This window comes from Furipterus horrens, unplaced genomic scaffold (assembly GCF_987537825.1).
Source record: "Furipterus horrens unplaced genomic scaffold, mFurHor1.1.pri manual_scaffold_10, whole genome shotgun sequence".
In the NCBI taxonomy this organism is placed as follows: Eukaryota; Metazoa; Chordata; class Mammalia; order Chiroptera; family Furipteridae; genus Furipterus; species Furipterus horrens.
In genome coordinates, this window is record NW_028327180.1 from 78641317 (window position 1) to 78666070 (window position 24754).

Genomic DNA, 24754 nt, shown 5'->3' on the forward strand with positions numbered 1-24754 from the left:
GGGCCAAAAAAAATCTAACAAAATAAAGCCAGGCTACAGAGAAATCCCAGGACTGGTGGGTCCCCTGCTGGGTCCTAGCATCCCCCCTCCCCTGGCCTGGGCTGCCCGGCTCACCTCACCACAGGCTCTGGAATGGCCTCTGCCCCAGCAGGCACCTGCACACCTTTCTCCCATTCCTGTCGCCACGGATCTGCCAGGATGTAGTAGTCATCCGGGCTGAGCTGGTATGAGTCTGGGATCTTCATGGCTGTGATCAAGTCTGTCCGGAAAACCTGTCGGGAGCAAGGGTGGAGAGTGGCTTCACACTGCCCCCCGGGGGGTCTGCTCCACAGGCCAGGGGAGGAAAAGGCAGATGCAACTCAAGTGGGCTTTCTGCCCACTCAAAGTCAAAAGCCAACACAAATGCACTAAGTACAATAACGCATCTTCTCTGAACCCTGCACAGTGCTTTTTGCACATAGCAGATGTTCAATAAATGTGCTGAATTGAATTCACATGTGTTCTCACTTGTTAAAGGACAGAGTGATGGATGCGAGTGGACCTCAGAGGGAAGAGAAAAGGCTGGGAAAGGCAAAAAAAAAAAATCAAATGGCAGAAAGGGCTCTGTGAATGCAATACCACCATTAAGTGACTGTTCGGGGAATTTCTGTCAAAGGCTTAAAATTATGTTTGGTAGTTGCAAACCTGGTGCTGCAGGCCCAGCGGAGATGTAAAGACTGCATGCAGGGCACCAACCCCAGGCAAATGAAACGCCAGGACCTTGTGCCAATAGCCAAGGGGAGGTGGGGTTTGGAGCAGCCTAGAGAAAGGCTTCCCGGGGGTCAGGGTCTCCAAGGTCTCTCAAGAGCAGGTCAGCAGGGGTCCCACAGCCCCATCCTCTGTGTGTAATGGAGTAGGAGAAGGATGGGGTTAAATTCCTTCTCAATCAAGCCCAGCCAAGTTCCCCCAGAGCTGGGCCATGGAGTGGATGCATCCTCACGCCTTGGTTTCTTTCTCTCACTCAGGAAACTATCCTTCCCAATGTTCCATCTGTTGTTCCTGCTCTCCACCCTGGAGCAACCTCCAAACCCAGCCCCAGTGGCACCAGCAGTGACTCGTGCGCTGGCTGCCTGACCTCACTGTGGCCTCCCAGGAAGGGCTGCTTCAGGACTTAGTGGCAGCTCCAAACGACATGCCTTGCTTAGGGACCAACTTTCCAAGTGACCATCCCATGAGAATCGCAAGTCAAAGAGGTCCCATCACTGAGACCAGAGAAACCAGTTCATCGAGCGCTCTAGGCCTCCGGCCAAACTCCAAACCCACCCCTCTCTGGAAAAGTTAGCATCTGCTGCCTTCCAGAGAGAGGTTCACGACAAACTCATTCATGGTAACCTCTGCCTGACGGGGCCCCAGCTACCTGGCTGTGCATGTCTCGTTCAAATCTAGTGCCAGAACAGCAAGAAAACAAGTGAAATGGGTGCACCAAGGGGTTGGAGGCAGCATCTTGCAGAAATCTAATTAACATCTGCACATAGCTAGAGAGGGCCCTGGCTTGAAAAAGGTCAAGTTTCTTGAAGACTCTATTTGCCAATATAATTTAATTGTTAGGGCGAATACCCTAACATTTAATTAGGGTGCCAGTGTGAAAAAATTAAAATGAGATTATAATTAAATGCTAATTAAACAGAAGATGGAATGTGGTGAAGATTTTACAGCCCTGATAATTTGCATATTTTATTAGCAAGCAGGAAGCCCGCTGATACAAGAACACAAACTCAGGCACTAGTGCTTTTGCAGGGGCCTTTCCCAGCTGCGGCCTCGGCCAAGCCCAGTGGGGGAACTGAACCCACAGTGGACTCATCAGTACCTCAAATGCCTCCCAGCCCACGCAGGCCAAGGGGTATGTAGGTCAAAGCCCTGCCACTCTGACGCCACACACCCAGGACAGTCCATCTTCCAGCCTCAGAAATCAACCCTTCAAGAGTCCAAGGTCACTGTGTGTCACTTCAAAGAGGCACTGGTGAGCTTGAAACCACTCACTGTTCCCTCACCTTGGGCTGCAGTTTAAACGCTGCCTCCTCTGAGATTCCTTCCCTGATTACCCTGACTCAGGGAGCGCCAATGGCCTGACAGCCACTTTCCATCCCATTATCCTGCCTCATGTCCCAGGACTTTCAATTCTGATGATCAACTGATATCCTTGTGGTGCTTGTTTCACATCTCTCCCCAACACGCCTGTCCTGGTCTCTGCTTCATTCTCAGTGAATGCAGTAGGTATGCAGTAAAGAGTGGCTGAGCAAATGAATGAAAGGACTTCTCTGATGCATCTGAGGCCCCCAGCTGGTTCGGCTCTTGGTAGTGCTTTTTGAACACCCAATAACAGGGCGAGACATCTCGTAGATACTATACCCAAAGTTGAAATCCCCAAGCACATGGGCCTGAATAAAGCAACACACAGCTTCTGGTGTATAGGGCTCAAAGCCTAGGGACCTGGGTACTGCCCAAGCTGGAGATGGAGAGATCAGAGTGCCAAGACACTCTAGCCCAGGAGAAGTGACCCTAACCTAGGAACAGGCTTGGCACCGAGGACTCAGAGCAAGAAGGGATCCTGGGCTTGACTCAGCCAGGGAGATTCAGGAGAGAAAGAAGAGTATGGTCTCAAGAGAGTTCCAAGTCTCATCCTGGGTCACTGAGGGAACAGGTGGCAGGCTGGTCACCAATGGCCCTCTCGGGCAGAAGACTCACAGAAGCACAGTAAGGTATCACAGTGGTGCCAGCCAACACTTAAAGGATGCTGTGTGCTCCTATGTTAATTTATTATTATTCCCAATACAAACTCTGAGGCAGGAGCTGCCATCATCCCTACTTTACAGCTGAGAAACCTGGGACTCAGTTTAGTTAAACAACCCACACAAGGTCTCACATGTTGGAAGTGGCAAAGGAACCCAGGCCAAGACCACCCCACAGGCCCTCTGACCCTTTCAGCCACAGGACTCACTGTCAATTCTGTCAATTCCCTTGAGTTAGGAGAAGTCAAATCAGGTGGCTTCCGCAAGGGCTGTAATATGCAAATCACATGGAGGCTTCTGCAAACTGCAACTGCCCTCAGGCTAAGCTGCAGGGCGTATGTACCAGGCCCCGTGCCCTCTCCACTGCCCATTCACAGAGCACTCTTCTCTGTTGGCACACGGGAGGACCCTGCTGGGACACTGCCCCTTTGCCAAAGCGGGGCTGGCCTGCTTCATCCATAAAGTCTCAATCCAGCCCACATCCGCTTTGGGAAGCCTTCCCCAATCCCAGGCTGGGCTCTGGGTTTCCTCTGAACTCCCACAGCCTCGGTATGGAATCTCCTGGTTTCATGCCATGTCTCCCCATGAGAGGTGATCTCAGTGAGGTCTGGCCGGGCAGCAGGCTGGAGCCCAGCAGTGCACACAGGGTCTGGCACACGCTGGGTGCTAACACAGGCTGAAGGGCTTAAGAGCCTCCCACGGATCTACACCACCTCCCTGGGTTGCATTGCAGCCTGGGCTACAGCTGGGTGCTCCACCTTTCGGAGGAGCCTCTGTACATCCATGTCAAACCTACCCACAAACACACAACTCATTTTAACCCAAATATCTCTTTGTTTTGAGTTGCCAGAGGTTAGGCTTGGAAAAAAAGGCTCAATTATTCTCCTAACATGCCTCTAAATTATTTATGAAAACTAATAAAGTATAAAATGGACACAGGAACTGGAGGCCTTGCTGTGGCAAGAAACTTAGAAGCTGGAAAACAAGCAATTTTCTAAGAATGTGAATGTTTACTATTTTCTTCTCTTTTGACAGAAACAGACAAATTGTCGTTAAAGGCCTGCTGCCTAGCAACCAAGTTCTGCTGCGCTGCTTAGGAGATGTTAATTGTAGCTTCTTCAAACAGTAGGAAGGATGTTTAAAGGTCTAAAATGCTAATTTAATAACCAATCTGAGTGTCAGAGGTGCCAACGCAACTCTGGAGGGAGCGAAGACCTGCTCTGCCTAGAAGGATGGACACAGTTCATGGCCTTGCCCTGCACAACCATCGAAGCCTATCTGGCTTTCTGCACCTATTTCTCCAGGGAGAACCAAAAACAGGTTCTGCCTGAAAATATCAGTGGAGTCTGACGTGACCTCCAAAAGCGAATAAAGGCAATGACAGTGCCCTACAGAGAGCTCTGGTACATGATCACAAGACTTGTGGATGTTATTTGAATATTTTATCCCGGGACCTTGGCCTGTGCTTCCTATTCTCCAGGGTGAATTACTGTATCATAGTATATTTCAGACCAAGAGGAAGTTTAGTTACTTAAGGAAAGGCTCCAGCACTTACCACAATTACTAAATATGACTGTTCATGTAATTATTTGTTTAATGTCCATCTCCTCTAATAAGGAAACCGAGAGAGGCAGAGATGCCACGTGTATCCTGTTTATTATGATGCCTGCTTGTGGCCCAGGGTCGTCGGCATAGCGCATGTGTTCAACACATGCTTGTGGCACAAGTGAATGAATGAATGAATGAATGAACCTCTGGATTTGTCTGAAGTATGACTGAACTCTGAAACTTCCTATTCTGCCTAGCAGGGGGGGCTGGCCCAAAAGATTCTCCATTGGGCTTCAGTAACTGGTCTTGGTCACCACTGTCCCAAAGCCAGGGAAAGTGGCTCTGGCTGGGACTGCCTCTTCTTGACCTCCATCCGCAGGAGGAGTCCCAATGCAAAGTTGGGTGTGGCTCCCTCCTCCCAGCTCTCCTGAGGATGTTAGAGGGTCTGTCCTGAAAAGCCGAGTGAAATTTCTACCAGAGCCCTTATTTTAGTCAAATTTTTTCTGAGTGTCTCATCTCACTAAGAACAATGGTTTGCAGCGAGAAGTAACTGCCGGGTGGAGACCCGGCAGCTGCCGGGCTGCATGCCTTGCTGATGTAATCTCACCTAATTCACATCACCCCTCCCACCCAGATGTGCAGACTGAGACTCACCAAGGTTAAACTGCTGGTTCAAGGTCTGCACTGTCCTTTCACCACTGCAATACTACCTGCAAACCAGCCAGATATTCGTTTCTCTGAAAAATCTCCTTCCTGAGCTGGAACCTGATGAACTTGATCATGAACATCTCAGCCAAGAACAAAGTTAAGATACTTAAAAATCAGGCATAAAACACCAAGGAAAGAAAGACTCATTCCCATCCAAGCTACCACATTTGGTCACATGCTTAAAACACATAGACACAAATACACATACTCTCTCTCTCTCTCAACATTTCTTTCTCTTTCACAAGGATAACAGCACTTCCTGCTCTTAAAGAGAATTTATTACACACATTTCTTTTGCAAGACAAGTCCCAGAGGCCAGGAGGCTTTTCCAGCTGGCGGGAGCGGCACTGTTTCCAACTATACAAGACCCAGAGGGAGGCAGCGGGAGGCTCAGCGAGCAGGCACTTAGCTTGGCGGATGGGCTCTCCGCTCACCTACCGCCTGCTCCCGGGTAGCAGAGGAGCTGTTGGCTCCAAACCACAGCGGCAAGCATGAAACCTTTTTGGGGATTCTCCTGTTTTCTCTCTCAAGTGTGTGGGTACTTTGCATGTCAGTACAACATATGCCATCATTGTCTTAACGTAAAATAGGTTACGACAAACATCTATCTGGATACCAACTCTGCTCCTCCATGAAGACATCTTACTGGTCCTGTGGTTTTGCGCCCCAACACAACGGGCCACCCCTGCCTTCCCCCAAGCCAGAAGGGTCTCATTTTAAAAGCAATGGGTTAAGCTAATGAGCTGCATTCTCACTCTTCATTCGCTGAGCTTTCACCAACACAGGGTCGTGGAGACACCCCAGTGTAGGCAGAGGCTTTCTATAAGGATCACCTTTTTCTCCTAGGTCCTGTCCCCAGGGGCAAGAGGCTGGGGCACTGGTGCCCCAGTCCCTTATTCAGAGATATACTAGTTTGTCACCAGGGCCTACAAAGGAGTGGATAAGACACTTCTCCAAAGAGGACATACAGATGGCCAACAGACATATGAAAAGATGCTCAATGTCACTAATCATCAGAGAAATGCAAATTAAAACCACAATGAGATATCACCTCACACCTGTGAGAATGGCTATCAACAATAAATCAACAAACAACAAGTGCTGGCCGGGATGTGGAGAACAGGGAACCCTTGTGCACTGTTGGTGGGAATGCAGGCTGGTGCAGCCACTGTGGAAAGCAGTATGGAGATACCTCAAAAAATTAAAAATGGAACTGCCTTTTGACCCAGTGATCCCACTTCTGGGAATATAACCAAAGAAACCCAAAACACGAATTTTGAAAGAATACAAGCACCCCTATGTTCACTGCAGTGTTACTTACAATAGCCACGATACGGAAGCAGCCCAAGCGCCCATCAGTAGATGAATGGGTAAAACAACTATGGGACATTTACACAATGGAATTCTACTCAGCTGTAAAAAAGAAGAAAGTTTTACCCTTTACAACAGCATGGGTGGACCAGGAGAACATTATGCTAACTGAAATAGGCCAGTCACAGAAAGGCAAATACCATATGATTGTACTTACATGTAGAATCTAATGAACAAACTGAACTAACAAGCAAAACAGAGACAGACTCACAGATAAGAGAGCACCCGCTCTGGGTGAGGTGGGGGGGCATTAGGGAGGGAGGGATTGAGCAAAAAGGAAAGAGGACCCATGGACAACAATGTGGTGATTGCTGCAGGGGTGGGGGGGAGCAGCAGAGGGTATAAGGGGGTTAAATGGTAATGAAAAAACATAATAAGAAATATATATGAAGTAAAATCAATTAAAAAAAACAAAAACAAAGGAGCTGGTAGTTGGATCCCAATTCCCGCCCACCCTATTCTGAGACCACCCAGGTTTTTGTCCCAGGGAGGCCAGCATGGCCTCCACTCACTCCTGGATCACCCCCACCCCAAGCTCCACAGGCCTCAGGAAAGGACCGTCACATCTACAGACCAGAAACTCCATGGCATGGTGCCGGGAAGGACTCTACCGATGATGATGCTGGGGCTCAGAACAGTCGTTTGCCCAAGGTCACAGGATTCCTCAGTGGCCAAGCTGGCTGCACCCCTCCTAACGGACACTTTCCTGTGTGAGCACCTGCATCCTGCTGGCAGCCCGAGGACAAACTCCCCTGGGAGAGGCCTGCATCCTCTGGCCCCTAGCACCCGGCAGGGCCTATCAGATGCCCCTGCGTGCTTGCTGAGTTTCCATCCATACCCCTAGCTCTTGGGTCCTGAAGACCCACGACCCTGTCCACTGGCTGAGTGCTGAGGATCTGACTTCCTAAAAACATAGCTTTCTACTTCAAGACCCCCTGCCGGGAGGAAACCCTGCCCCCCACGTCCCCCCACTGTGCAGCCTGCCCTCCCACCTGCCTCTCTGCCCTAGACCAAGGAAGACAGCCTCCAGCAGCAACAGCAAGGGCTTTTCTTGAACTGCCCTACTGGGAGGAGGGCTTGGCAGAAACCTGTCAGTCTCCTAGCTGCCACGGGGGGTGGGGGCTGAGCTGGGGGACTGCCCCACCCACACTCTCTGCCTTTGCTTCCATGACTGACTCAGGCTAGAAAGCCTCTCCTCCTCCCCACAACCTCAGGCTCTTCCAGGATGGCCCAAGCCAGCCCAGAACTCCTGTCTGAGCAAATGAAGGAGAAAGGTCTACGGCAGTAGCTCTTAACCCTGGCTTTCAGTGGGAAGGCTTTAAAAAAGTACAAGGACCCCACTCTGGAACGTTTAAGTCAGAACGTTTAAGTCAGAGTGAGGTAGGATGGGGGCTGGTCTGTGACCTCCACCAGATTTAGGGAGAAATGATCCAGAAAGTGCTTAAGCACCAACAACGGTGACGTCATTTGGTGAGAAACCCAAGGCCTTGGCACGATTTATACACTAACACCCCCTCCCCAGGCCAGCTAATCCCCTTTCCTCCTTCAGGACAGGCCTGGCCGACTTAATCAGCTTTGCTGGGATACTGCAAGCAGGCAAAGCAGAGGAAGGCAGCTGCCTATGCCTTTGGGGTCAGCCTCAGATGTGGTGGACTTCCATAAAAAACCCTCACCCGGTTCCCAGGCCCCCCAGAGCCTGTCCATACAACGCTGCCCCCACCCCCCACCCCACCCCCAACTAGGGGCCTGAGGCTTGCACCCTCCTTTCTCTCTGGCTGACAAAGGCCACCCACTGGCTAAGGGTGGATGAGATTCTGGGCCTCGAGGCCTCAGCCCTGTCCAGGGTCCTGACTCCTGGTCCAAACACTTTGTCCCTCCTGGTCCAAACACTTTGTCCCTCCATTGTGGTGTAGAGGGCACCCCTTGATTTGAACCCTCAGGGCAGGTCATCACAGGGGCAGCCCCTCAGGTCCCAAGTAAACCCAGCCCACGGCGGGCTGGCAGGGCTGCTATGCTAAGTCATCCTGGTCCTGAGACCCCTCTCCCCTTCACAGTTCCCATTTAGCGATGAGGAGAGGAAGTGAACCATGTAGCCACTGGGGGGGGGGGTGTCTTGTACCCCCCACATCACTTTGCAAACATTCTGGCTGGGAACTTAGGCCAGACTGGGAGCAGACCCTGTGACCACACTCTGAGACTGGCCTGACAGCCACCCCATAGGCTTCTTACTCTTGGGGACAGGGCAGATGGGGCCCCTGAGTCCCCTCTCATCACGGGCTCCAGAGTCCTCGGCCCCCAGGCCCAGCAGACTAGAAAGGCCCTCCTCTCCACACCATTCACAGAAAATGCAGGTGACAGCCCAGCGAGATTTAGTGCAAATGTTCTCTGCCGCCAAATCCTTGCTTTCATCTCTGCCTTCTCATGAGCCAAATAATTTGGAAGCTTTCATTGACAGTTTCCTCTCTGGCCTGAGATAGCCTGGAATTTATGGTGGGGATGGCTCAGCCTCCTCACTTAGGAGACGAGGGAAACCTGGAGGGCTGCTCTCCTGCCTGCTGTGGGAGGGAAGCTTGTCCTTGGCTATCATTCAAGGCAGGGAGGACTTTCTCAATCCTCCTGGAGCCCAGGACTTGAGGGCAGTGCCTCCTGTAAGGCCTCACAACCCCCGGGGCCTCCTGTGCTCAAATGAAGGGCTGGGTGCAGCTAGTCCCCAGCAGGGCCAGGCACCAGCACCCTTACAATGGCTTGGCTCTATTTTTAGGTGGAGAAAGGTTCAAAGGCTCTGAGCTGGAAAACCCAAGAGGCAGGGGAATTTTCAGCCCCATGCAAATCAGTCTTTCTTCTTGACCTGCGTTGACACCTGTTTCCTCCCAGCTACCAGCCTGTCCTGGGTGTCGGTGGCAGCCCAGCCCCTAGGATCTCTGCCCGGAGGGAGGGTGGAGCTCCCCGGAACTTCAACATGAATAGCCACAGAGAGCAGTGGCCAGGTTCTTCTCCAAGATGGGCAGAACAATTGCTGCCTCCCAGGACCAAGAAGGCACATAAAGGTGGCAACTGTTTTACTAATTCAACCTTAACAATGGGGGAAGCCCCTGCAGGTCTCCAGATGGGGGGCAGGAGGGAGAGGGGATAGTGTCGGTGAGGAGTGGTCCCGGGGGCTCCTGGCCCCAGCACTCTGCCTCCTACTTCCCACAGCACCTGGGCACCCCTCACCCACCCAACAGAGCAGGGGCCGTCCAGGCAGATGCTAGGCCTCAGGAACAGAATGCTCCCACCAGCTTTCCTCCCAGTCCTAACTGCATTCCTGAAGTTATCTCCCTCCATCACCACCCTCTCTCCACAGGGCCAAGGGAGGACAATAGGGTGGGGATGGGAATGGAAGGTGTCAGGTCTCAAAGGCTCCCCACTCCCCACAAAGAGAGAGTCCTAGGGCCCGCAAGCTCCTGGAGGCGGGGAGTCCTTTTTCAAATGCAAGGTTCTGCGGAAGACCCCCCAGAGGCTGGCTAATGACGGCTGCCCCAAGATTGCTCCTGTGGGGAGGACAGGAGGGCCCCAGGTTCAGAACACAGATACCTCCCCCACCCCAAGCCAAGGGCCTTCCCAGCCTGGGCACTGTTAGCCCCCCAAACTTCAGGTCTTGGCTATATAACTTTGGGATCCTCAGTGTCCTTATTATAACAGGACTGAGAACTCTGGGCTACCTTATGGATTAAAAAACAAATGTGTCCAGCCCAGTGCCTGGCTACTCTGTAGGCTGCAGAGCAATGTCTCTCTTAGAGGCCAGATTCAAAAGCCCCACCTTCTCAGAGACTCGATGCTCCTGCACCCTCTGCTGTGCCCAGCGAAAGGCAATTAAGACGGAGGACAGAGGGACAAGGCCCTAGGATGGAATTCGCCCACCCACCCCCACCCCCAATGCTCTCCACAGCTCCAGAAGTCAAATACTTTTCTACTTGCCACAGGTCAAAGGAAGGCAGGCTTAACATGCAAACACGTGTGAACTGGGCATAATGAGGAGCAGATGACTGGATGACTCTGAGGACCCATTGTTTGCCCTTCCACCGGCAATCCTGTCACCCTTGCTCAGGCTCCAAGTGTCCTGACTCCTCTGCTTCTTACTCCACTGCCTCCGCTGGGCTCTAAGCCACCATCATTCACCTCCTGGTCAACTGCAAGAGTCCTTCCTGCTTCCACCCGTGTCCCCGGCAAACCCTTCACCTCCCAGCAGCCAGTGGGACCTTTCATTAAAACACCAGACTATGTCATTACCCTGCTGATGATCCAGGAAAGGCTTCTTCTCTAGCTCAGATCCACAGAAACATTTCTACAACCTACATGCTAAAAGGGGCACACCCCCCACCCCTTCATTCCACTCGGCCACACTGGCCTGGCATGGTGCTTCCCCCTGCCAGGAGTGCTTTCCCCCGATGTCTGCAGAGCCCGTTCTCCCCAGGTCTCTGCTCCTGTGGCCTCCCCATGTCTGCTTCACATTTCTCTAGGACACTGGTCAACACCCACCTCTGAGGGCTTCTTCTCGTTCTGCCGGGACCAGCCCGACTTGGTGCTGCTGGGCAGTTTGGAGCATCTTGAGGCAGATGTAGTGTGACCTGCAGAGAGAACACAGCCCATCAGGCACCCCTGGATGGCCAGGAACACCCCCCTCCCCATGCCCAAGGATAGGAAGTCTGTCCTCCACCTCTGTGAGCATCTGGTTGACTGTCCCTGCTCTGGGCCTCTCCGATGATTAGTGAGGACATGACACCCCTTCCACTCACACACCATAAGAGGCTTGGGAAACAGAAGGCAGTGACCAGGACTCAGTATTAGCTTACTGTGTGACCCATGACCAGTCCCTCATCCTCTCTTGCCCTCTGCTTCCTCCTTGGTGATGTCCAGTGGGTAGATAGAGGAAAGGCAGAGCAGCAGGCCCACAGACCAGGCTTGAGCCCAGGCTCAGCCACTTACTAGCTCATGACCCTGAGCAAAAAACTTAATTTCTCTGAGCTTCAGTTTGCTCTTCTATAAAATGGGGGAGAAGAGACTGACTGTCTTTGAAGGGCTGTTGTGAGAATGAGATATCATGCCTGTAGTCTTAGCACACAGTGTGACCATTAGCTATTATGATGCGGGCCTAAGACCCTCGCTGGATGACAGAGCTGTGGCCCCCATCCCTATGGGACAAAGCAGCAGCAGCCATGGGTGGGCACAGTGGTGGGGCGGCTGGGAAAAGAATGTGCATCAGCCGGACCCAAATCCAATGCGGCTACAGGGCTCAGGAGCTCAGCCCTCAAGGGTTCCTCTGAAAGCAATAAGTTAGGAGAGGATGCTGTTCTTCTTGGCTCTGCCGAGCCGGGTCGCAGGCAGTGTGGTTGCAGCCACAGAGGACCAATGTTGTGATCTCCGGCCACAGGGAGGGAGGGCCGGCCAGGTTAGACACCGGAGCCAGGCTGAACCTACAGGCCCCAGACAACAGTGAATGAGACCTGGGGGAGGGAGGAAGGACTGGGACCAAACCCACCAACCTAGTGCACCTGCCTTAGGCTCTTGAGTGGAAGGTGTGGAACTGGGGAGACCTAAGAGTCCTCGGAGATCCCCTTAGTCCCATGTGCTCACCGCACAGGTGAACAAAGTGAGGTACAGAGCAGCAGGGCTCCAGGCCCCGCCTCCCTGGCCACGCAGCCCAGTCCTCAGCCTGGGCTCCCGCCAGTCTCCACCACTAGATGGGATCCTCCTGGTGGTGTCTTTCCCGCACGGAAGAGTGGGACTCCTTACTCCTACTGGCTGTGTAGGCCCAGGCTCCTGGGGCAACAGGCAGCAGAGAGGAGCTGCCTTCTACTACTACAGAAAAGCTCTCACCTTACACAACGCCCCCCAAATTTCAGAAGAGGCTCCCTAAGCCCTATTTACTCCTTGACAATGTCCCCCCACCCCCTAGACATCCAAATGACACCCTCAGCCCATACACTAGGTCTACCTTTGAGACTTACTACTGAGATCCCATGAAGGTCAGACTCCTTCATTCATTTCTTTGGCAAACATTTACTGAACACCTATGATTTGCCAGATCTAGTTAGAGATAAGGAGTGAGCCTGACTGACCCCTCTGAACAAGGAGCTTACCAGGTATTAGGTAATAATACTTATCAGGTAATTGTAACAGTGACAGAATTTCTATGGGTTGTGTAGAGACCTCCTATAGGGCCCTGACTCAACAGGACCACTGGGAGAGGACATGCTCCTAGGAGCTGGAGCCACACCAGCAGAGTCCAGAGGTGAGCAGATCGGTTCCAACCAGAATAATGCACATGGGGCTGAGAGCTTCAGGGTACAGGGGGCGGAGTGATGAGGCCAGCAATGTCCTGGGGACAGGGTGGTGTGGGTACTTTCTTGGGAGCAGAGGGACCTGATCTGATTTATGCCTTCATCAGCATTGAGACTGCGGACAGCCTCTCTCCATTTGGGCCTGTGGGCCTGGTCACTATTCACATGCTTTCCCTGGAAGGGCCCCAGATGGAAGGCCTTACTGTCAGTGGTGTCCGAGTTGTCGCTGCTGATGGAGTATTTTCGCCTCTTCTCTTCCATCTGTAACAAAAGGCAGGCCCCATGATACTCACGGGAGGCTTGGGAAATCCTCAATCCCTCAGAAAATCCCAGGAACCCACCTCCCCACACTCACTCTGCTGCAGCAGAAGAATGAGAACAAGGCCCTGCCCCAGCCGGCCCCTCCGGTCCCCCACCCCACCCTGGCAGGGACAGGGGAGTGAGGAGGCTGCATCTCCCACCTCCCGAGCCCAGTGCCTCAGAGGAGCAGGAGTCAAAGAGGACAAGACCTGCCCAGCCCCAGCTTCCTCTCAAGGGAACTCAGGCCCACCAGAGAATCCGCCCCCATCCAAAAGTAGCAACTGGTGCCTCGCTGGGTGCCAGAGGAAACAAGACTGAGTCTTCCGGGAGGACCATGCTGTCTGAGTTTAAGGACAAGCCATCCCAGGCGGCACTGAGGATACATCCTGCAAGGGGAGACCAGGAGGGTAGAAATGGGCTTGGGGACAGGGAGGCTCCAAGCTGGGTCCCTGAGACACACCAGGCCCAGGGGTGACTGGTCCTGGGCTGAGCTCCCCCCCCTCCACCCCCCCAGTGTACTTCTCCAGATAAAAGTACAAACCAGCTTTATTGGTACTGCAGTATTTAACTTCAGGGCAAGGAGGGCAGCTCTCCCATGCTCAGCTCATTCCTCTGACCACACTATCTCAGCTATCTCGTTTCTAACAACCTGGTGAGTTGTAAGCTATTAGTGCCATTGACTGGGGAGGCTCAGTGCCTGTCCTGCTAGTAACTGGCGGAACTTGGATTTGAATCCATTTGGTGTGATCCCTAAGCCCACTCCTGCCTATTGGAAGTGCTTTCCCACTCACTGTTTCCTCTGATCCTGCAGAGGCCTGGGTGGCAGTCTGCTCTTGTCCCCTCTTGGAGGGGAGCACACCGAATGGCTTGTTAGCCTGCCCTGGGTCTCACAGCAAGTCACTCGCTGAATCCTAATGTGAGAACAGATCTGGGTCTCGGGCCTACGGCACTTTCCACCATGTTGCTGTTAGTCTGGAACCTGGGCCGCCTCACGGCTCACGGCAAACAACAAGGGGTCAGTGTCAGCAGGGAAAAGTCCCGCTGCCCAAACCAGCTGCAGGTCTGCCAGGCTCCTGACCTGCCTATGATCCTATCACCACCTCCAACACTCCCAGTCTGGCCATGCCAGGCCTGGGGTTCCCCTTCTCCTACTGCAGCCCTGCAGACCTCTGAGCTGACCAGGGGGACCCACCTGCCTGTGACTAGGTCTGAGCCAGGAGCTTCTCTCCACTCGTGTTCCCCAACAGTGAGATCAGGATGACAGAAAGGGTCACCGGGGCTGCTTATTGCCCAGCTCAGAAGGTGCAGATAGGAGCTCTGCAGAAGGAGATGCCTGGTGGCATGAGCTGCATGGATGGCAGGGAGGAGGGAACAACTTACTACGCCAGGGGAAGGGGACACCATGGTCCACGGGGACCTTAGGAAGCCCTCCGAACAGAGCTTGGGTACAGGTGGACGTGATGGCTGCTTCCCTTTTGCAGATGACGAAAACAAAGCAAAGGGGCGAAGTGGCTTGACCAAGATTGCAGTGTCTTTAAGAAATCTGTCTAATTCAAGAGACCACGCTGCTGACCTCTTGCCCTCCCTGCCTCTGTGCAGCAGAGTGCAAGCAGACAATGATGCTCAATGATGCTCTGGCACCTCCAGCTGCCCATCCTCGCTGTCCTCTGTGGTCTGAGAATGACCTTAAACAAAGCCCTGACTCTAACCCTGCCAACCCTGCTCCCTACCCTGCTGGTCGAGGAGTTGGGAAGAGGTGCTATCAATGCACCCACCTGCTTTCCCCTGCAATGGGCTGTCCAGGAATTGCATTTCTCTTCATTTCTCGCGAAGAGGGCACTTCCAAGCCGGGCTCACACATAGCATAAAAGCCACACCCCTCACCCAACCAGGGATCATGGGAAAGACATACTTCCCTGAGGACACAAACTGGATCTGGATTTTTACATAAATCTCCTGAACTTAAAATGTTGGCAACTGATTCAGAACTTTAAAAACACGTTGAGAGGGCCAAACTAAACAGATCTGTGGGCCAGAATCAGCTGGTGAGAATAAATGAGGGCAGCATAGAGCCCTTAGCACTGTGGTGGGCTCTCCACACAGGTGTTAAGTTATTAATACCATGGCAGCCTTGGGCCAGGTAGAGACTTCCTACCGGTGCGCACCTGAGGGGCTCCTCCAAGGGAGCAGTGACGCTGTGCTGTAAGATCCGCTCAAACAGGACCCCTGCCTGCCGACACCCTTCTCCAAATGCCATGTCCTGCTGCTCAGCACCTGCTAGTATGCAGAGCTGCATCCCGGCTGCAGCCAGATCCCCATCCACCTGCCCTCTGTGAATCGGCCCAGCGTCCTCCTGGGCAGGGTGTTATTAAGGAAGCAGATATGGTGGTAGCTTAATTGAAATAATAACTAGGTTTCATAGGAAAGCCACTGTTGGTGAGGGAATCTTCTTTCCTTTGAACCAAGTCTGTTCCAAAGGCCTCCCTGCCTCAGGTGAGCTGCCACAGTCTGCGGCTAATGAAGCCCTGGATGAGGCCTAGGCTCCCCTGCGGGACAGTCCTTTGCCCCACAACCTCCACCCTCAACTCCATCCTAGCAAGGGGGACAAGCAGGACTCCTTCACCAAAGCTAACTTCCAAGATTGCAAATACGGGTGGAAGTTGAGGATGCTGAGATTTTATCTTGTCCTCTGGGTTTCCCCTCTCCACTGGTCCCTCCAATTTCTTCCCAGGCAAGGTCTGCTCTGGGAGAACTGCTCAGTGTCACCAGGCACTTCCCTCCCACCTACAAAGGAAACTCTAGGAATGAAAGGGTCCCTTTTTCTTCCATTTGCACTTCCCACACTGTCCCCAGCATGGAGACACATTTAGGAAGCTCTCCTTTGGGAGTGTGGGTGTCAAAGGGTCGCCCGAATGAAGCAGCAGCCCCACAGTCTCTCTGCGTGTCCTCTACCCCACAGCCAATCCTTGGCAAGTCCAGTGGGCTCTCCCTCCAGAACATACCATGAATCCGCCCACCTTTTCCCCCATTTCTGCTGCCACCAAACGGGTCCACGCCCTCTCATCTCCTGCCTGGACTCCTTATTTATCTCCCAGCTTTTACTATCACTCCCTCATAAACCAGGATCCATACAGCAGCCAGAACGATCTTTAAAAAGTATAAATCAGATCATGTCGTGCCCCTATTTAAAATCTTTCAAAGGCTTCCTGCTGACCACAGGATAAAACTCAAGATCCTGACCAATGAGACCATCCCTACATGATCTGGTCCTCACCTACCTTCCCAAGTTCATGTTGACCAGCAGCCCTTCCCCACCCCTTTCCAGCTACACCTGCCTCCTTTCATTTCCTGACACAAGCCTAACAGCCACGCTCTGGGACCTCCACACAGCCTGTGTGCCCTCTGCCTTTAATGGTCCCTGCAGCCCATGTATTACTTTTCCTTTTCCAGGTTTCAGCTGGAATGTCACAGAGTGGCGGTACTCAACGTCTTCAGAGCATCCATCATAATTTGTTTGCTAATCTACTTGTTCAATCTCCTTCTCCTCCAGAATGTATGGTCCATGAGAATGAGCCTATCTGGATCCCTGCTGGAGCCCCACTGGCCTCCTTGTGTGGCCCCCAGCACGTAACAGGGGCTCAATGCATGCAGAGTATATTCTTGTCCCCTCCCTCTAGGAGTGCGGGGACCACATAGCCCAGCTGACCCACCTGTACCTTGTAGGAACAAATACCCCGGCCCGAGATTTCGTCCTGTTTTCACAGCCCTCTTCCCCATCTTAACCTCACACATTTTCCAGGACTCTTTATTTGGTTGGGCTCTTGGCTAATGATCAATGTCAACTCAGTAATAGGGCAGCAATTTGGTGGCAGATGTTTTCTTGGCAGCCCCAGTCACTGGTCTTAGTGGGGGCCTCAGGTCTGGACTTGAAACACCAATGCCCAGTGCCAGCCCCCTTTAAAGAACTCTCTGCAAATAAACTCAAATAAACACCCTGGGCCTCCATTAACGCCCTTCCAGCTGACCCTGGGAACAGTGGGCCTTTCAGGCCTGCTACTGTAGCCACTCCCTGGGCAGTTAAAACACCCCAACCTGGCCTCCGGCCTCTCCTCTCTGGGGGCCACCAGGCGTGCCCTGACCGCCACCACACACAGCAGGATTTCGCCTTCCTTAAAAAAAGGGGAGTGGGGGAGGCTTTCAAGCATGCAATTTACCATTCCAGACACAATCTTTCAAAGAGAAACAAAAACTCTCCCTGTCTGAGGCAGACCACTAAGGCGTGTGTGTAATAAGATGCTAATACAATTTAATGATATTTCGGCTGGAAAACCTGTCCTCAGAGCCTCCTTGTGTCGGGGAGGCCAGACATTCAGAAAACAAGAACTGCTACTCTTAACTGGCTTTAAACAGGGGTCAGAGCCCCACTCTTTCCTATCTCTCATTAACTTTAATGCCTTCTCAGGGACAGTAATTGCCGTTACAAAAATGATTTTGTGCACACAGATCCTCAAACTTGCTTCTCCAAGCGCAGGGAAGCCTGAACTCTCCTCCGACACCCACCATTGCCCACCTGCAATTTCAAGTGTCCCAGAGTGCACCCAGCTCTCCTAGAACATGCTGCCCACACCCACCCTCCCAACCCAATGCTGGGGACATACCAAGGGGATCCTGGGAGAATGAAAGGGGCTTTGTCTACTTTGTCCTTCAGCACCTCTCACCCTACTCTCCACCTCAGAGAGGGCAAAGCTCAGTCCGCTCGCTCCCACAGATGGCTGCCCACTGGCAACTGCAGGGTCCTGCTGATCCCTTCTTCAGAGAAGGGAGCTGGCTCTTCGGCCAAGCCTAAAGGGGAGAGATCAAAGGTCAAAGCTGCATTTGGACCTTCTCCAGGTCATTAATAATAATAGTCAGAATGACTAATATTAATCAAGTGCTTACCACATGCCTGGCTTTGAGTTTAGTCTTCTTTATGGTAAGTTCTGTTATTAACCCTACTTGTAGATGAAGAAACTAAGGCACGGAATAGCTGTCATAACTGGTGACTGCACAGCCGGTACTCACACTGAAGTTGTCTGACTCCAGATGGTGTAGCCCATCCCACCAGGCTACCATGCACAGGCCTACTGCTCCTGATTGTGGCTGTTACTCCAGGTTCTATGGGTTGTCTGAGAACCTTCCTGGATTCCTAAGCTTTGAGCCACACGGGAAGGTCCTACATGGAGGACAAGGAAAGCCAGGGATACTCCCCTCCTCATACTCTGACCTGGCCTCCCTCAGTGAACCTAAAGGGAGAACTGTGAGGCCCACCTGCTGGATGAACTAGGAAGAATTTGGACTGGAGGCCTCTGACCTGGGTCTTGGGTATAAGACAACTACCACCCTGTTAACTGGAACATCAGTTAACCAGAATCTCCTGCTCCTAATCTCAAGGACGTGGAAGTCAGTGTGAAAGGCCTAACTTCGACTCTGGGGTGCACCTGGGTGCTGGGGACCAGAGTCCCACCTCACCTGTCATAAAAGCTAAGTGAGATTTTTGACAGCCTCTTGGATCAGTGTTACTGGCTGTTTAACCAGGCAATTTAGGGAAAGGAAAAGCATGTTGGATGGGAAATGCTCTGGACACATTTGCTGCGTCTTAAGCCCAAACAACTTTATCCTTAAACACTTCATCTCCAAAAGTGCTGGGGAGAGACCCTTGGCCAAAGAGTCTCCAATCCAACATTCACTGCAAGTTCTGCTGCCTGGGGCGAGGACTTCCCTCTGTGAGGCATTTGCTGTGGAACCAAATGCTTTTCCACTCTAAACAACAGCCAACAGCACTTGGGACAACTAAGAGGGCTCCAGATCAAACAAACATTCCTTTTTTTCTACCATGCAAATTTTCTCAATAAATTATTCCCCCACTTCGGATCAAAGCCTGTTTTTGCAGCCTGTGACCTAAAAAGCAAATAGCATCTCTTAAACATGAAAGCCCTCCTCCTTGCCTGGGTTAGCTTTATTACTCATTCCTTCCCCTTACAGTTATTCTGTTGTTATTTTCCTCCTCTGCTTGCGGGTCCCAACCTGCCCCAGGAAGACAGGACAGAAGGGATGGTGGTTCACTCAGGGCCCTGAGGTGAGAGGAAGTCAGGATAGGGGAGAAGCCAGCACCCTGAGAACCCAGGAAACAGGGCCAGACCTGGTTGGCAGCTCCCTGTCAGGTCCTTTTGCCAAATGTCCTACTGGGAATTTTACCAGTGAAGGGAGTTAATGCCACCCTGAGAAGAGGGGCCAGTGGCCCTACCACCACCAGGCCCCAGGACTGTGTGCAAACAGAACCGTTAAGAGGACCTCCTGACTGCCTGCCTGGGCTCAAAGCTCAGGGATCCTCCCCTTTCAACAAAGGTAAGAGGGGAAGTCAGGAGTACCTACTCAGCCCTTCCCCGCCCCCCTTTGGCAACGCTGAGTGCAAATGATGCCTCTTGATGGCCCCCCTGCAAACTCAGCTTCTGAGTAAAACTTGGTCTCAGAATCCTACAGATGAGCAGGGGTGGGGGTGTGTGCTAATGCAGGGGCAAGGTTTGGAAATCTGCAGAGAACAGAGTTCCAGATGCAGCGTGCCCCTGGCACCGGGCAAAGGGAAACAGGGCCCCTCCCGCCCCCACCAGCCCTGGGCACGAGACTTGCGGCAAAGATGGTTAAGAAAAAAAAGTCAAGTGCCCCGGCGGGTGGCAGAGGCAACGGGGGTTAGGGGTGGGGGGGCAGGTAAGGGGGGAGGAATGGCACGCGCCTCCAGCCTGCCCCTGGAGGCAGTCTGCGGGACCGCAGGCTGGAGGCGCGCCGGCGTGATTCCGACCGCGGGAGCCGGGAGGAGGAGCCGGAGGTGGCTGCGGGGGGCTCCGGCCCAGGCCAAGGAAGGGCAAGAGGCGGTTCGGGCCGGGGACTGAGCCGGGAGGTGGACTGGATGCCCCGGGCACGGGGAGGGGTTTAGGTGAAGCTTGTAAAGGCCCCGCGCCCCTTTGGGAGTGGGCAGCTGTGTATGACAGGGAACTGGGTGTGTGTTTGGGGGATGTTCTGGGCCTCTGGAAGGTACAGTGAAGCCTTCCTGCCGGCCTCACAGATATACCCATTTTCTGACCCAGCAGCTACTAGTCGCCAAGCTGACCCCCTCTCATTCCTTGGGCTGGAGAAAAGGGTGTGTTAGGGCCCAGGGATGGGCGGGAAGGGACCGGAGGGAGCCACAAGTCTGCACACAGGCGGGAGGAGGCGGGCAGGAGCCGCTCCGCAGGCGCAGGCGAGTGGGTGGGAAGGAGGGAGGGAGGGAGAGAGAGAGGAAGAGAGGAAGGAGGTGAGGCCGGGAAGATGCCACTGCCGGGGGCGGGGCCGGGCCGGGGATCCGGGAGAGGGACTGCAGCGGTGCTTGGTGGGGGTGGGGGCGGGGGCTGCAGTGTCACTCATTTGGGGGTCGGGTATGTAAGTCCAGGCTGGGGCCGCCACTTGCCTACGTCTTCTCGGTCCAACCCAGGGCGCAGGGGCGGAGGCAAAGGGCCAGGGACTGCAGAACCATCCCCGGAGCGGGACGCGAACCGGCTGAGTTGGGAGAAGGTAAACAAGGGCCACGCCCCCTGCCGTCGCCCCGCGGGCGCGCACCCGCCGCTCCGGCCGCCGCGGGTACATTTCCACTCTCTCAGCGCTTCTCCCCCGCCGGACTCCCGCGCAGCCCTGGAGGGGGGAACTGCGCCTGACCCAGCCCGCACCCCCCGCGCGGGGCTGCGCACCCTACATACTTACCTGGAATGGGCGTCCCCCACCCCTCCAAAAAACTGCTTTAATTTGTGCAGAGCCTCCGCGCCCGGGAGCTGAGCATGCTGCCCCCGCGTGCAGCGCCCGCGTGCACCCAGCCCGGAGAGGGGGCGACAGGGCGGAGGCGGTGGCCCCCGGAAGGTGTATGGGACCCGGCCGGCTGCACGTGAGCCCAGCGCGGGTCATGTGCACCGGCTCAGCCCGGTTCGGCGCCCGGACGTGCTGCGTATCAACAAAATGAAACTCGGGGCGGCAGGAGGGCAGTTAGCTCCGGTTCTTCCGAACCCTCGTTCCTGGCCGTGCGACCTCCCCTCAACACTGGTCTCCCGCCGCAGCCCCTCTACCCGGCTGGAGCCGCTGGGCAAGTTGCAGCCCCGGCGCGCCCCCGCCCGCTCGCGCCCCCTTGCCGGCCTGGGGGCGCTTTGCCGCAGTCATTAATAAAGAAGGTCGCCAAACTCACCCTTCCAAAAGTTGTTGTTGCATGCGCCCCTCTCAGCCTCCCCGCAATGTACTCTTTAAAACACGACTGACCAACATGCGCAATCTCTCTCCTGTGCTGTGCATCCCCCCTCCCCCCGCGCGCTGGCTTCCTAGAACAGGCAGCCAGCAGGAGAGAGAGGGAGCGAGCGAGCTAGAGAGAGAGAGAGAGAGAGAGAGCGAGGAGCGCTGGCAGATCTGTTGCAAAAACACAAAATAACGCTGTGGAGATGCGCAGGGCCCATCGTCGGGGGCTGGATCTTACCTTGTTCCGTGAAGCCCTTCCGAGGGGCGCTGCCCTCGGCTACGCGCCGCGGCGGGGGCCGGCGCGGGAAGGATGCTCCCGAAATCCGGAGCTCCTGGGGCCGGCGCGGGCGGGCAGGGGGCGCGCATCCATCCGGGGTCGCGGCGAGGGAGGCGGCGGGACCCGCGGCGTCCCCGCTCCCGCACCCCTGCCGGGGACGGTTCAGCCCACAGGACCCAAGCCCTTGCCACCTAGGAGTGGGCGCAAAGTAACTCCATGGACGCTACTCACCCCCCCACCCCCCAAATAGCCTCCAACTGCGATGGCCGCGGTCGGCACCATTCACCAAACCCCTGTGTATGTTTCTGTTTCTTTTTAAACCAAGACTTCCTTGTGATCTCTTTAAAAAAAAAAAAAATGTGTTGGGGTGGGGGTGGGGGCAGGCAGGAGGAGCAAGGGAGGGGGAGTAGCTACTTTTTTCTTATTCAGTCGGATCTCCACTTCTGACACCCCCAGTCGCCTGCCCCCCCCCCCAACCCCCGCGCCCAGTTGTTTGGCTTCAGCAGCGAGTCCAGGTAGCGTTGCAGGCCTCAGGAGGGAGGGTGCCCTGCTGGGTCGCCCGCCTGCCTGCACCTCCAGCCTGGACTTCCCACGGGCTCTGGGGCGCCCCCAGCCCGCCCTGTCCCCAGGGCCGGGCCCGAGCGGCGGCTGCGCCCGTGCAAGTCCCATCAGGTCTGCTCACACTTCACACACTCACACACATACCCCGCCCCTCCACTCTCTCACACTTTCTGCTCACACCCCGCCCCCTTCTCGCCTCAGACCCGGGCGGCGCCCCCCGCAACCTTAAAAAAAAAAAAAAAAAGCAAGCTTATACTTAAAAAAATCTTTTGGCGCCATATTAATGACGTACTTAAAATTTGCCATTTTTTCCCTGCGTCAAAAAGACGTTTCTTTGCAAATAGCCTGAAGGCGACACTCGCGGAGGGAACGAGGTTTGCACTGAGCACCCGCCTCCCAGGGTTCCAGCGCTGGAAGACCCTCGCCCTAGGCCCTACTCCTGAATCTCTGGTTTAAAAATGCGAATCAAATAAATCGCGTGGCGTTTTACAGTGCCAGAAGTGAGAAGAAAGTGCTGGCAGGAGCGGAGGGGAGGGGCGCGCTCAAGACTGGGGGAGGGGGCGCGGCCCTCCTCCCCCACCCACAACAGCTGGAAACTAACATCCCGGGCGGGGGAAACTTGAGATTGTGGGCGACCTCAAGAAAGGAGGGGCGGTCCATAGAGAGGGTCCCTTTCGGGTTCATAGCCCCCTCCTCCCACCTGGGTGCCTCCTGGCACCCAGCTCTGCCCCGCATTTCCGGGGGGTGGGGAACGCAGTGATGGGTGGCTGGCTGGCTGGCTGCACGTCCTGGCCCCAGAAGACTTTCCCCCGGGGTACCCCCTTCCCCTTGCTTGTCCTCCCCACTCCCCCTAATGGGTTAAAAACCTAGGGGCAACTTCCAAAGGCAGGCAGTAGGCGAGGAAGCGGGGCGTCCCTCTCCCACCCTTGCCTCCTCGCCCCTCCTCCTCCGGCTCCACTTCCCGACTTGACCTTGTCGTGCACAAACAGTGCGCTCGGATCCTTGCAGTTTCTGGAAGAAGAGCTTGCGCTCACCCGGCAGGCGGACTGTGGGGCGGCTCGCAGGCTGTGGCGGGACCTTGGGTCTGTTCCCGGAGCCGCGGGCCACACCCACTCAACCCGTTGTGCCCGCCGCGCTCACCTTCTCTCGAGGAAGGAGCAGGGGTGGCCTCCTGGATGGGGAGGAGTGAGAGGCAAGCTGCAGCCTTCTCCGATGCTCCTAGCTGGGGAGGAGGTGGTCTGGTCACAGGTGGCGTTGGGGGGCAGACCTGGGAGCCTTGCCCAACATCCCCAAGCATCATTGCCAACTTTTTCTTCCCCCTAACTCTTGGCTGCCCCTCAAAGATGATCCAATATTTTTTTGAGCTCACCTTTGGCTTTGAAGGCATATTGGTTGGGTTATGAACTGGGTCAGGAACTGCCTTCTCTCTCCAAGACTTAAGGTTGTGTATTCTTTCATTCCCCTCCACCCCCTTCCATAGGAAGATAAATATTCAGTTTACATAAGGTGACATTTATGTCACAATTAAGATTCCCAATGGAATGTTGTGAACACATTTGCTTATAGGAGAAATAAATCTAATAATAAACAAATTCATAATAATACAAATCTTCTGACAGGGCTGATTGTCTACACAACAAAGAGGGAGATGATGGATGCTGAAATAGCACTTTTTGCAACAAGAAAGAAATACGAGCTCAAAGGAAGCCAGTGCAACCTTTTCCTTGGCCTTCACTCACAAAGTTTGTGAAGGCTTGTCTGGCAGGATTGAAGGGCTGGTTATCCCCTTCCCGTTAGACCTGGCTCTAGCTCTCAGCGGTCGGTTAGCAGGATCCACCCAAGCCCAAGTGCCTGGAGACACAGAGGTGGCGGTCTTTGAGCATGCAACCAAATGGTTAAATACTTGGGTTCTAATCCTGACCCTTCAGTTAAGCTGCTTGATGTGGACAAGTGAATTCATCTCTCGGGTTCTCATTTTCCTCTTCTGTGGAATGGAGTGGTGGCTGGGTTCCTAAGACCATGTGTGCACATATGCATGTATGTATATATGTACATATACATGCTGTATGTGTAAAGCAAGGCCTGGCTCAGAGTGCATGGTGCACATTAGCACTTTCCCCGGTGCCCTCTGCAAGCTCTTAACACTGAAAAACTAGGGCTCAGTGATTTCTGTCTTACCCTCTCTGAGAACAAACATGAGATCTCCCAGTGTAGGCAAAAGGGAAAGGCAGGAGAAAAAACTGTGATAGATGGTGGGTCTCCAGTTCAAGGTCCAGATGTCAGTCCCAACCAATTTACAGGTGGTGCAGTCCAAGGGGACTACTCTGCTTAGGTCTAATTGCAGCAGGTTTACATGCAGGAGAGGACTGGACAGGCTCCTCCTAGCCATCAGGATCCTATGAACTTTGGCAAGCAGGAAAATATGACCTAGAGAGATGGAAGAGGGAGGGAATGCTCATTGATAGAGCACCTGCTCTGTGCAGTGCACTGTGCGAGCTGTCCCATTTCATCCTCACAAAAGCTCATCTTACCTATTCAGAAAGGTTTAATAACTTACTAAAAGTCACACAGCTAGCAAGTGGTAGCAGAATTGGCACCTAGTCCAGCTGACCTTG

At 54.0% G+C, this 24754-nt stretch overlaps 1 protein-coding gene and 1 long non-coding RNA gene across 14 annotated transcripts in view; one reads left to right on the forward strand and one right to left on the reverse strand.

Moving 5' to 3' along the window:
* Positions 1-23204, reverse strand: part of JADE2 (jade family PHD finger 2) — a 49497-nt gene extending 26293 nt beyond the window's left edge. Inside the window, exons 1-7 of one of the 8 annotated variants that reach the window (XM_090288312.1) lie at positions 23111-23204; positions 21540-21769; positions 17674-17857; positions 13266-13401; positions 12919-12976; positions 10914-11002; positions 115-272 (exon numbers count right to left, since the gene is read on the reverse strand). In XM_090288312.1, coding sequence (XP_090144438.1) covers positions 115-272; positions 10914-11002; positions 12919-12976; positions 13266-13400 — 440 coding nt within the window. In that variant the 5' untranslated portion in view covers position 13401; positions 17674-17857; positions 21540-21769; positions 23111-23204. Of the gene's footprint in view, positions 1-114; positions 273-10913; positions 11003-12918; positions 12977-13265; positions 13402-17673; positions 17858-17953; positions 18831-21257; positions 21370-21539; positions 21933-23110 lie in introns of those variants that run through there. The other 7 variants (XM_090288315.1, XM_090288311.1, XM_090288313.1 and 4 more) reach the window with 7 other exon arrangements.
* On the forward strand, positions 19817-21256 carry LOC150000790 (uncharacterized). 6 transcript variants are annotated; one of them, XR_016513320.1, is made up of 4 exons: positions 19819-19877; positions 20140-20189; positions 20520-20599; positions 20836-21256. It is a non-coding gene; the product is annotated as an uncharacterized LOC150000790 (long non-coding RNA). The 6 variants fall into 6 exon arrangements; XR_016513316.1 differs by lacking the exon at positions 20140-20189 and having other exon boundaries at positions 19817-19985; XR_016513315.1 differs by lacking the exon at positions 20140-20189 and having other exon boundaries at positions 19817-19949.
* Positions 23205-24754: the final 1550 nt, after the last annotated feature.